The sequence below is a fragment of the Chionomys nivalis genome, chromosome 22, assembly GCF_950005125.1.
Source record: "Chionomys nivalis chromosome 22, mChiNiv1.1, whole genome shotgun sequence".
Classification (NCBI taxonomy): Eukaryota; Metazoa; Chordata; class Mammalia; order Rodentia; family Cricetidae; genus Chionomys; species Chionomys nivalis.
In genome coordinates, this window is record NC_080107.1 from 54,256,936 (window position 1) to 54,269,364 (window position 12,429).

The 12,429-nt window shown below is 41.2% G+C and overlaps 1 protein-coding gene across 6 annotated transcripts in view; it reads right to left on the reverse strand.

The window, feature by feature from the left end:
• Rabgap1 (RAB GTPase activating protein 1) overlaps positions 1 to 12,429 on the reverse strand; it is a 160,115-nt gene that overhangs the window by 23,812 nt on the left and 123,874 nt on the right. For all 6 annotated transcript variants that reach the window (XM_057755734.1, XM_057755729.1, XM_057755731.1 and 3 more), the window contains 3 exons: positions 5,127 to 5,201; positions 1,878 to 2,003; positions 1,213 to 1,356 (listed from right to left, as the gene is read on the reverse strand). In XM_057755734.1, the coding sequence (XP_057611717.1) occupies positions 1,213 to 1,356; positions 1,878 to 2,003; positions 5,127 to 5,201 (345 nt within the window). The remainder of the gene's footprint in view (positions 1 to 1,212; positions 1,357 to 1,877; positions 2,004 to 5,126; positions 5,202 to 12,429) is intronic.

The window sequence follows — 12,429 nt, forward strand, 5'->3', positions numbered from 1 at the left end:
TATCCACTTTGTCCTGTTAGCTGTAGCGCCATCATGGACAGGCACTCCAGCCCTGTTCTGACGCTCAGAGAGAATGAGTACTTCTCCAACAGTCCGTGACTCCACACCAAACATGATAGTCATACAATCTATCAATATGACAATCGCACATATCCCAGACCTGAGCTTTCTTGGAGGTCTCTAATCTGTCTTCCTCATCTGACCAATATGGAAGCTGTGTAGTTCAGAACAGGTGAACTATCTTCACACTAAACAGTTAAGGTGTCTGGGCCTTCGTCTCTAGAAGAGCTAATACTTTCCTTATTTTGGTATTTTCAGACAAGGTTTCTGATTCACCCTGGCTGTCTAGAACTCACTCTGTAGACCAGGCTGGCCTTGAACTAAGAGATTCACCTGCATTGAGGCGTCCTGGGATTAAAGGCTTGTGCCTGGCTATATTTTTCAAAATAAAGAAGTAGAACTGTAATACATTATCATATAACATTACAGTAGGAAAATGTCATACTGCATATAAAAACAGGTGCACACCAAAGTGCTGTGTGGTTAAACTGCAGAGACACCGAGACTGAAGTATTTTCAATTGTTTTGATCATATTTTCTGAAATTTCTACTGAGCACACATCTTTTCTAAGTTTTTTCTTTCTTAACACAGACACATCTCTCAAATCTCCACCTATGCCATGGCTAAGGACATTTTCACGCTGCCTTGTTTCTCTTAGTGTCGATGCTCTACTTTCAGTAAATTTCTTCCTCACCTCTAGTCATCAAGTCATTAGCTAGCATGGTTGTGTAACTCGGCCTACTCATGGAAATGCTGGGGGACCTCTATCAAGACCTCTCTTTAAAAAGAAAAATGCAGAGCTAGGAGTGCTAGCATACAACTGTACTCTCTGCAAACATCCAAACAAACATCCCCTCAAAAGGAAGGCACCAGCTCCCACACACGTTCAGATATCACAGCTGCAGCTTAGTTCTAAGGAGAAGACTCTGACAGCCGGGCACTGCGACCTCTGTCTTCCTCTACACAAGAAAGGAGCCCTAGTTTATTTACCCACTGTCACAGCGAGTGTTACTTTCCACAGAGAACTTCTGTGGAAAGGGTGAGCAGGACACTGGCCTCAGCCCAGATTTGGCAATCCCCAAACAAAACAAAAGACGAGATCTGACAGAGCCTACAGCAGGAGCCTAAGGACTGTGAGCGCTGACACATACCTCGCAGAGCAGCAGGTCCATGATATGGAAGACCATGTAGAGAGGGAATTTTGCAGTGAAAAGTGTAAGAAACCACTGGGAGGCGTACATGTGTGCTTCAAGGCTGATATCCAGGAAGTGGTTGTACAGGTCAGGAATGTATTCCTGAAATAGTAAACTAATTAGTTCTGGGCATATATGCAGCTCGCCTACGTTTCTTAGGAGGCTCATAAATCTGCCAGCAGTAGCCCAGTCAAACACTTGCGTATCTCTGATGTCCTTCAGAACACTTAGTGGCTATTTTCCATACTACAAACTAGCTGAGAGAAAGGAATTCCCGAGAACAGTGACAAGTATTTGGAAAGCCAGTTTTTATTTCCAAGTTGTGAAATGTTTTGGAAAAGTCTACCTCAACTTTGGTAGGGGTATCCTCAACAGACAACCTTTGTAGCCCTGGGGAACATTTCCTCCCTGCATTTGCTATAGAAAAGGGCCCCACTAAGCAATTTGCTCTTAGGTTTTTTCTACGACTGAAAACCCAGCTTAAACATATCAGATTCCCAGCACTGTTGGATCTCTGCATCCTCATCACATAGTAAAAAACAACAGCAATAAAAGCCATTGTTCCCCAATCTATCTGCCAGAGTTTGGCACCTATCTGTCCAACCCAGCCTGAGTTCCCGTACCTGCATAAGGCGCTCCAACTGGTAGAACTTGCAATGTAGATCTTCAAAATTTTGCTTGAAAAGTTCCCTGAGGCCATAGTCAAACATGATCTTTACCAGAACACTGAATGCCTGTTCTTCGGGCATCTGTATCAGATGGGCAGTGGAGGAGTGGGATACAAAACAGTGACTCCAGCATCCTCAGCTCACCCCTCCACTGTCAGGGAATGGGACGGCGCACAGAAACCCGGCTCTCACGTTTTCTTTGATAGCATCAATTCACTCAGGCAAGGAATGTTAAAGGAGGGCCTACTTCATGCTACCACTGCCTTCCTCAGAGCAAGAGTGTAATGAAGTAGGAACCGGTAGAAGGGCAGATGAGCACCCAGGACAGCAAAGCTTGTGAATCAAGAAGAGGTTCCGCGGAAGGACAGGGCTAGAGGAGGACACAACAGGCTGGCACATAGTATGTTTCAGCTCTCTGAAATAATGAGGCCTTGTTTTCCAGTCATTTGACCTGTCTTTGCTACAGTGTCATTCTAGCAAAAATTATTATTCTCTTCCTATCATAGTAAGAAATAGTTTGTGGGGCTGGAGAGAAGGCTCAGTGGTTAGGATCACTTACTACCCTTGCAGAGGACCTCAGTTCCTACCACCCACATGGCGGCTCACAAACATCTGTAACTCTAGTTCCTGGGGATCCACTGTCCTCTTCCAGGTTCTGTAGGTACCTACAGAACTATCATGCACATAAGGTCCCGCAGGCACACACAAATACACATAAATTAAAAATAATTCTTAAAAAGTAGCTTGTCTCTGCCGGGCGGTGGTGGTGCATGCCTTTAATCCCAGCACTTGGGAGGCAGAGGCAGGCGGATCTCTGTGAGTTCGAGACCAGCCTGATCTACAAGAGCTAGTTCCAGGACAGGCTCCAAAACCACAGAGAAACCCTGTCTCGAAAAACCAAAAAAGAAAAAAAAAAAAGTAGCTTGTCTCTAAAAACAAAACAAAAGAACAGCTTATTCTAGAAGAGCCTTCCACATCCTCAGGTCTACGTTATCACTCAAAGTACAAGAGCAGTGGTGGCAGAGGTGCTGAGCTGCCTTCCTCCAGTTCTGTCCACAGATGCCCATTAGGAATAAGCGTATCTTTCATGACTTTATGGAACATTCCTCCAAGAATATGGAGAGATGTCTAAGTTTCAAAACAGAAGGCAGGCACTGGCAATGTTAAGAATCCATTTAACTGTAGCAAGCTTCAGCAAAATCAAGATGGTGGGAGAGCTACTGAGGAACACAATACTGGAAGTGGGCAGAACACAGGACCCAGTGAGAAAACAGCACAGCAAAAGCAAAACATGACAAAGCGTAGCCTGGGAAGGACAGGCTGTATGGGACAAAATGTTAGAGTTTCTGAGATATTTCCTGTACATGTGAGGGAGAAGTGGCTTCATTTGCGTGGCATTTCTGATGCTGGAAACACTTAACACAGAGGATGCGGCAGGGGTTCTAAACAGGACTAGAATTTGAGGAAGCCATTTTTAAGGGGTGGTGATAATTAGATGGGAATATGTGTTCTTTGTGTGAAACTACAATAAATAAAAGATGAGTCATATGTATGCATGACTGAGACGTAAAATCTAAAATAACAAATCAAATTAAAAAAAAAACAATGACCTGTTTATTAATGTCATAGCATTAGCATATATTCCAAATTTCCACAAATATTCTAACTGACCCAGAACCAGCCTTGTTTTATTCTGTAACTCTGCTGTACCCGCTACAGACATCACCACACTGAACTCACAGGAAAGAAGACAGGGCTAAAATTCTAAGACTTCCTGCCCTCTGAGAGCAAACATGGGAGCTTTATTTTGACTTGTATGGTTTCCTGGTGGGTCCTTGTCCTCTCTAGCTTTGTCTCTTTCTTCCTTCCCTCTTTGCCACTACAGTCACACGATGCCTCTTTTAATTCCACACATTTGAAATCTTCAGCTTCTATAATGTATGATCCCCTTTGACAGCAATGTTCTACTCTATTTTCATGCTTTTAAAATATTTCTATTGCAACATAACAAGGGAAAAGGTTAAATGATACTGAAAAGTATACAGCAGAGTGACACCCTTTTTTGTTTTTCAGTGTGCACTGAACTTAATGGTTATCTGCCAAGAGGAAGGAGCCTTTAATCTAAACAAAGTTCTCTGTTACAGTCTTACACTGTTCATTGCATTTTACCTGTACGGATCTATTAATGTCCCTGAAAGCATGCTTGTACAGCTATCTGCTTACAGATGGTGGTGTTACCAGCTTGTCCTGTGCTCACTCTTAGCTTCATATCTCCAGAAGCGGGCAGAACTGCTGACACTGCCTGTGTAGTGTTCTTGTCACACATTTATATTAAATAACGAGATGATTATGCAAATTAAGAATCTGAACATTTTATGGGACAATGTGTTCATTTTTTAACACATCAATGGTTTGAAGCAAAGACAACAGGGTGGTTTTGTAAGGCAAACAAGTGCAGCATCTGATGTGCTGCTGGATCAGAGTGATGGTCATAAAAGAGTCCCATATGGCAGGGTCGCGAGCTCATAGGTAGGACATTCGCCCAGCAGGTTTGCCTTCCTGGGTTCAACCCCCAGCACAACAGAACCCCCAGCAGCTCATGAAGGGCACATGCACGGGGATGGGGCACTGAGTGTGGACCGTGTGCTAGGCAGGAAGTCACATTGCAGCTATGATGCAGAACACCCTGGTCCTTACAAGACAGGTTCAAATATTTGCTACTTTCTTTTAAAAGCTAATAAGCTGTGTTTGTGGAAATGAAAAATGAAGACAAAGAATAAATCAGTAACTAGAAGTCAAATGAGACCACTTAATATGGCTGTTCAGCGTGATGTATTTCTGACCTTTCTATCTACTTCAAGAAGTAAAGTTGAAGAATAAAGATGTTTATTAAACGAGCACATGAGTAGAGTGATACTGAAAAAAGCCTGATCTCTTCCCAGGCTACGAATTTTCAAACAGATATTAATGACAGACAATAAAATGTCAACCAATACTGAAGTCTGTCTAATCTGAAAATAAAACGGAAATCTAACCTTATACTAGTTCTCAACACTGCCGCTTATCCTCATCAGGTTTCTCTTCATAGAGCCATTAAGTTAGAGTTTCTAAATACAAGTTCTGTCCAGGAATGTGGCCAAACCTAACCTTAGCCATATTTAAGCCCAGGGAGGTCTGTGTAGTTGGGACACAGACTCAACTTACGTGGAGAAGCAGCACAGCCGCGAGGAAGGACTGGCCCTGGCAGTAACCAATTTCTTCATCGTACACAGAGTATGCCTGCACAGGGACAAAAACAAAGTGCTTAAAGTGATAACCCATTCACTGGGTGGTGGCGCACGCCTTTAATCCCAGCACTCAGGAGGCAGAGGCAGGTGGATTTCTGTGAGTTCAAAGCCAATCTAGTCTACAAAACCAGTTCTAGGACAGGTTCAAAAGCTACACAAAGAAACCCTGTCTGGAAAAACCAAAAAAAAGGGACATGAGTCTAGGACCACCAAGGGAGCAGGCAGGAACCAGAAATCTCTGTGGGTATGGGTGTTGGCCTGGGACCTCTGAGGGAGTGGGCCTGATTCAGGTCCTCTGTGGGTCTGGGCATCAGTCTGGGACCTCCGAGGGAGTAGGCAGGAACCAGAAACCTCTGTGGGTCTGGGACCTCTGAGAGAGTAAGTTGTCTGCTGATCCAGGTGCACCCAATTCTGGGACCTCCAAGGGAGAATATCAGAGCCTTTACAAAACCAACCCCAAGCCAGGGACCTCCACAGGAGCAGATCCTGACCAGGGACATTTACAGAAACAGATCTGAGCCAGAAACCTACATCAAAGCATGCCTGAGACAGAAAACTCCACAGGAGCGGAGCAAACCAGGAGCACTGAGTGACCTCCAGAAGCACAAAGAGACCAACGGGGTAACTAGAACCGTGGCACTGAGTGTACCATGAGGAACAACCATCGAGTCTTGAATCACTTAAAAGATTAATCAACAGGATCAAAGACAGTCCAACCACACCAATTAGAGGAAAAGATGAGTAGACAAGGTAAGAACACATGCAACACCACAAAGAGCAACATGACACCAGTTAAATCTAGAGACCCTACAACAACAAGACTTGAACAACCAAATATAGATGAAGCAGAAGATAATGACTTAAAAAATAACTTCAGGAGAATGTTTGAAACTCTGAAAGGGGAAATGAGAAATTCCCTCAAAGAAATGGAGGAAGAGACAAACAAAAAATTGGAAGACATCAGCAAATCCCTTAAAGAAAACTAAGAAAAAGAAATCAAACATATGAAAGAAACTATTCAAGACTTGAAAACTCAAGAGACAATAAAGAAAGCACAAGCCAGAGAATTAAAGAAACAGAAATCATGAGAAAACAATCAGGAACCACAAACACAAGCATGAACAGCAGAATACAAGAGATGTAAGAGAGAATCTCAAGTGCTGAAGATACATTAGAGGAAATAGACTCATTGCTCAAAGAAAACATTAAATCTAACAAAAGCTTAACCCAAAATATCCAGGAAATATGGGACACCATAAAAAGATGAAACCTAAGAATAATAGGTATAGAAGAAGTTCAACTCAAGTACAGAAAATGTATTTAATAAAATCATAAAAGAAAACTTTCTTAACCTAAAGAAAGATATGCCTATAAAGATACAAGAAGCTTTCAGAACACCAAACAAACTGGATCAAAAAAAAAAAGTCCCCTTGCCACATAATAATCAAAACACTAAACATACTACAGAATAAAGAAAGAATATTAAGAGCTGCAAAGGAAAAAGGCCAAGTAACACATAACAGCAGACCTATCAGAACTACACCTGATTTCTCATTGGAGACAATGAAAGACAGAAGATCGTGGTCAAGTGTTATACAGACATAAAGAGACCTCAGATGCCAGCCCAGACTATTATACCCAGCAAAACTTTCAATCACCATAGAAGGACAAAACAAGATATTCCATGACAAAGCTAGATTCAACCAGTAAGTAGCCAAAAACCCAGCCCTAGACAAATACTAGAAGGAAAACTCTAACCCAAGGAAGTTGGCTACATCAACAAAAACAACGACAATTGATGGTCTCATAGCAGCAAAATCACAAAAAAGGGAAAAACACACGAATTAACATCACCAACAACGAAAAATAAATTCACAGGAGATAGCAACCACTGGTCATTATTATCCCTTAACATAAATGGACTCAACTCACCTATAAAAAGACACAGGCTAATAGACTGGACACAAAAACAGAATCCATCCTTCTCCTGCATACAAGAAACACACCTCAACCTCAAAGACAGACATTGCCTCAGATAAATGGAAAAAATTTTCCAATAAAATGGACCTAAGAAACAAACTGGTGTGGCTATCCTAATAGCTAACAAAATAGACTTCAAACTAAAATCAATCAAAAGAGACCAAGAAGGACTTTTCACATTAGTCACAGGAAAAATCCAACAAGAGGAAATCTCAATACTGAATATCTATTCCCCAAACACAAGGGCTCCCTGATATGTCAAACACTTCTAAAGCTTAAATCACATATTAAACCCCACACACTAGTAGTGGGAGACTTCAACACTCCCCTCTCACCACTGGACAGGTCAGTCAGACAAAATGAACAGAGAAATAAGGGAACTAACAGATGTTATGACTCAAATGGACTTAACAGACACCTATAGAATATTCCATCCAAAAACAAAAGAATATACCTTTTTCTCAGCACTTCATGGAACCTTCTCAAAAACTGACCACATACTTGGTAACAAGACAAATCTCAACAAATACAAAAAAAAATTGGAATAACCTAATGTATCTTTTCAGATCACCATGGCTTAAAACTAAAATTCAAGGGCAATACTAATTCCAGAAAACTCACAAACACATTTTGGAAATTAAACAATGCTCACCTGATAAAAAAGGGGTCAAGAAAGAGATAAAGGGAGAAATTAAACACTTCCTAAAATTCAATGAAAATGACCACACAACATACCAAATTTATGGGACACAATGAAAGCAGTGTTAAGAGTAAAGTTCATAGCACTAAACACCTACATGAAAAAAACTGGAAAACTCCCACACTAGTGAATTAATGTTCTTTAAAAATTTTAGAACAAATAGAAGCAAACTCACACAAGAGAACTAGAGGGCAGGAAATAATCAAATTGAGAGCTGAAATCGACAAAATAGAAAACAAAGAAAACAATACAAAGGAGACACACGCACATGCCCGGCGGAGACCGGCGGGCAGACGCCGCGGAGACAGGCGCGCAGATGTGGCCGATGTGGAATAGTCCAAGCATTAAACAGTGAAGCCCACACTGTGAGCAGATCACCCCACTACAATTAAATCAAGTAGGTTTCTTGGGGCCTAATCTGCAGAGTGGGAGGCCTTTTATTGGCGAGGTTCTCTGGCGAACAGGGAGACTGGTCCTGTCCCTGAAGACCTTCCTGGGTGGGTAGAGTGTTCTTGGCCCGCGGCGAGACACAGGAAATGGAGCAGGGGCATTCCCAACCCCTTTGACCCCCTAGTTAGTCTGTGAGGGCTGGTCCCCTCTGCTGGGGCTGCTCTTCCTCTGCTGTGACCTCTCTCTCCCTGTCCCATCACAGCTTGTGCCCAGGGGGCCCCCTTCACTCTCCCTCCCTTCAGCGGGGCCGCAGGATCACCCAGTTTAGCCTACTTGGGCTCTGGGTCGGGAGCTCGGGACAGAGGGCAGAGGGAGTTTCTCTGTTTTGGTGGCTGGCCTGCAGAGTGGTAGACCTTTTGTTGGCGAGGTCTCTGGCGAACGGGGAGCCTGGTCCTGTTCCTGAAGACTCTTCTGAGTGGTGAGAGGGATCTCGGCCCGCGGCGGGAGCCAGGAAATAGAGCGAGGGCATTTTATAAGCGGGGCCCCTGGCCAGCAGGGAAACCTGATCTTGATTTAAAGGACTCATTAGATAGCATCGATAGGAGGAGATAGGCAGGTGCCAAGGCAAGAATTAACCCAACAATCTGAAAAACAATATGAAAACACCAGAACCCAATGATCTTACAACAGAAGGATTTGAACACCCTAACACAGAAGAAGTGGAAAAAATTGACTTTATGAAAGCAATAGAGTCCCTTAAACAACATGTAAAAAATGCCCTTATAGAAATGGATGAGAAGTATAACAAAAAGTTTGAAGAAATGAATAAATACGTAAATGATACCCTGGGAAACCAAGAAAAAACGATCAAACAGGTAATGGAAACAGTTCAAGAATTGAAAACTGAAATGGAAGCAGGAAGAAAACACAAACTGAGGACCAGCTGGATATGGAAAATCTAGGTCAACGAGCAGAGACCACAGAAACAAGCATAATCAATAGAATACAAGAGATAGAAGAAAGAATCTCAGATTCTGAAGACACCATAGAGAAAATAAATGGACTGATCAAAGAAAACAGCAAAGCCAACAAATTCTCATCACAAAACATTCAGGAAATATGGGACACAATAAAAAGACCAAACCTAAGAATAATAGAGATAGAAGAAGGAGAAGAGGCACAGCTCAAAGGCCCAGAAAATATTTTTAACAAAATTATGGAAGAAAACTTTCCCAACATAAAGAAAGATATTCCTTTGAATATTCATGAAGCATACAGAACACCAAACAGACTGGATCAAAAAAAATCCCCTCGCCATATAATAATCAAAACACAAAATATACAGATTAAAGAAAGAATATTAAGAGCTGCAAAGGAAAAAGGGCAAGTAACTTACAAAGGTAAACCGATCAGACTTACACCTGACTTCTCTATGGAAACCATGAAAGCCAGAAGGTCCTGGATAGAGGTACTGCAGAAACTAAGAGACCATGGATTCAAACCCAAACTACTATACCCAGCCAAGCTATCGTTCACTATCAATGGAGAAAACAAGACATTCCAGGATAAGAACAAATTTAAACAATATGAAGCCACAAATCCAGACCTACAGAAAGTAATAGAAGGAAAATCACAACCCAAGGAATTCAACATTGCCAACACTGCCTACAATAACTCAGGCATCTAGCGACCCTTCACCAGCACGACTCAAAGAAGGGAGACATACAAACTCTACTACCAAAAATAATAGGAATAACCGGAGTAAACAACCACTGGTCATTAATATCACTTAACATTAATGGTCTCAATTCACCTATAAAAAGGCACAGGCTAAGAGATTGGATACGAAAACAGGATCCAACATTCTGTTGTTAGCAAGAAACACATCTCAAGCACAAAGACAGGCATCTACTTAGAGTAAAGTGTTGGGAAAAGGTTTTTCAAGCAAATGGTCCTAAGAAAAAAGCAGGTGTGGCCATACTAATTTCTAACAAAACTGACTTCAAACTAAAATCAATCAGAAGAGATCGAGATGGACACTTTATACTCATAACAGGAACAATTCATCAGAATGAAGTCTCAATCCTGAATATCTATGCCCCTAATATAAAAGCACCCACTTATGTAAAAGAAATATTACTAGAACTTAAGGCAGACATCAAACCACACACACTAGTAGTAGGAGACTTCAATACACCTCTCTCACCAATGGACAGGTCAATCAGACAGAAACCTAATAGAGAATTAAGAGAATTGTTGGAGGTAATGAAGCAAATGGACTTAACAGACATCTATAGAACATTCCACCCAAATAGGAAAGAATATACCTTCTTCTCTGCATCCCATGGGACCTTTTCAAAAATTGACCACATACTTGGAAACAAAGGAAACCTCCACAGATATAAAAAAATATCAGTGTCCACCTGTGTCTTATCAGATCACCACGGATTAAAGTTAGAAGGCAACAACAATGCTACCCCCAGAAAGGCGACAAACTCATGGAAACTGAACAGTCAACTACTGAACCACACCTGGGTCAAGGAAGAAATTAAGAAAGAAATTAAAGTCTTCCTTGAATTTAATGAAAATAAAGAGACAACATACTCAAATCTATGGGACACGATGAAAGCAGTGCTAAGAGGAAAGTTCATAGCACTAAGTGCCCACTTAAAGAAAATGGAGAAAGCATACATTGGGGACTTAACAGCACACCTGAAAGCTCTAGAAAAAAAAAAGAAGCAGACGCACCCAGGAGAAGTAGAAGACTGGAAATAATCAAACTGAGGGAGGAAATCAACAAAATAGAAACACAGAAAACAGTCCAAAGAATCAATGAAACAAAAAGTTGGTTCTTGGGCTGGAGAGATGGCTTAGCGGTTAAGAGCATTGCCTGCTCTTCCAAAGGTCCTGAGTTCAATTCCCAGCAACCACATGATGGCTCACAACCATCTGTAATGAGGTCTGGTGCCCTCTTCTGGACTTCAGGTATACACGCAGAAAGAATATTGTATACATAATAAATAAATATTTTAAAAAAAAAAAAAGTTGGTTCTTGGAGAAAATCAACAAGATCGACACACCCCTATCCAAACTAATTAAATGACAGAGAGAGAGCACACAAATAAATAAGATCAGAAATGAAAAGGGGGACATAACCACAGACACAGAGGAAATTCAGAGAATCATCAGTATTTACTACAAAAGCCTGCATGCCACAAAACTGGAAAATGCAAAAGAAATGGACATATTTTTTAGATAAGTACCATATACCAAAGCTAAACCAAGACCAGGTGAACGATCTAAATAGACCTGTTAGTAGCGAAGAATTAGAAATTGTTATAAAAAACCTCCCTTCCAAAAAAAGCCCAGGACCAGATGGTTTCAATGCAGAATTCTACCAGAACTTCCAAGAAGAGCTAATACCTATACTCCTTAATGTATTTCACAATATAGAAACAGAAGAGTCATTGCCAAATTCCTTTTATGAAGCTACAGTTGCCCTGATACCAAAAGCACACAAAGACCCAACCAAGAAAGAGAATTACAGGCCTATCTCACTCATGAACATCGACGCAAAAATTCTCAATAAAATACTGGCAAACCAATCCAAGAACACATTAGAAAAATTATCCATTATGATCAAGTAGGCTTCATCCCAGAGATGCAGGGCTGGTTCAACATACGCAAATCTATCAATGTAATCCACCATATAAATAAACCGAAAGAAAAAAACCATATGATCATTTCATTAGATGCTGAAAAAGCATTCGACAAAACTCAACACCCCTTTATGATAAAGGTCTTGGAGAGATTAGGGACACATGGGTCATACCTAAATATAATAAAAGTTATTTACAGAAAGCCAACAGCTAACATTAAATTAAATGGAGAAAAACTCAAAGCCATCCCACTAAAATCAGGAACACGCCAAGGATGTCCACTCTCTCCATACCTCTTCAATATAGCGATTGAAGTTCTAGCAATAGCAATAAGACAACATAAGGGGATCAAGGGGATTCGTACTGGAAAGGAAGAAGTTAAGCTTTCGTTATTTGCAGATGATATGATAGTATATAAAAGCGACCCAAAAAACTCTACCAAAGAACTCCTACAGCTGATAAACACCTTTAGTAATATGGCAGGATACAAG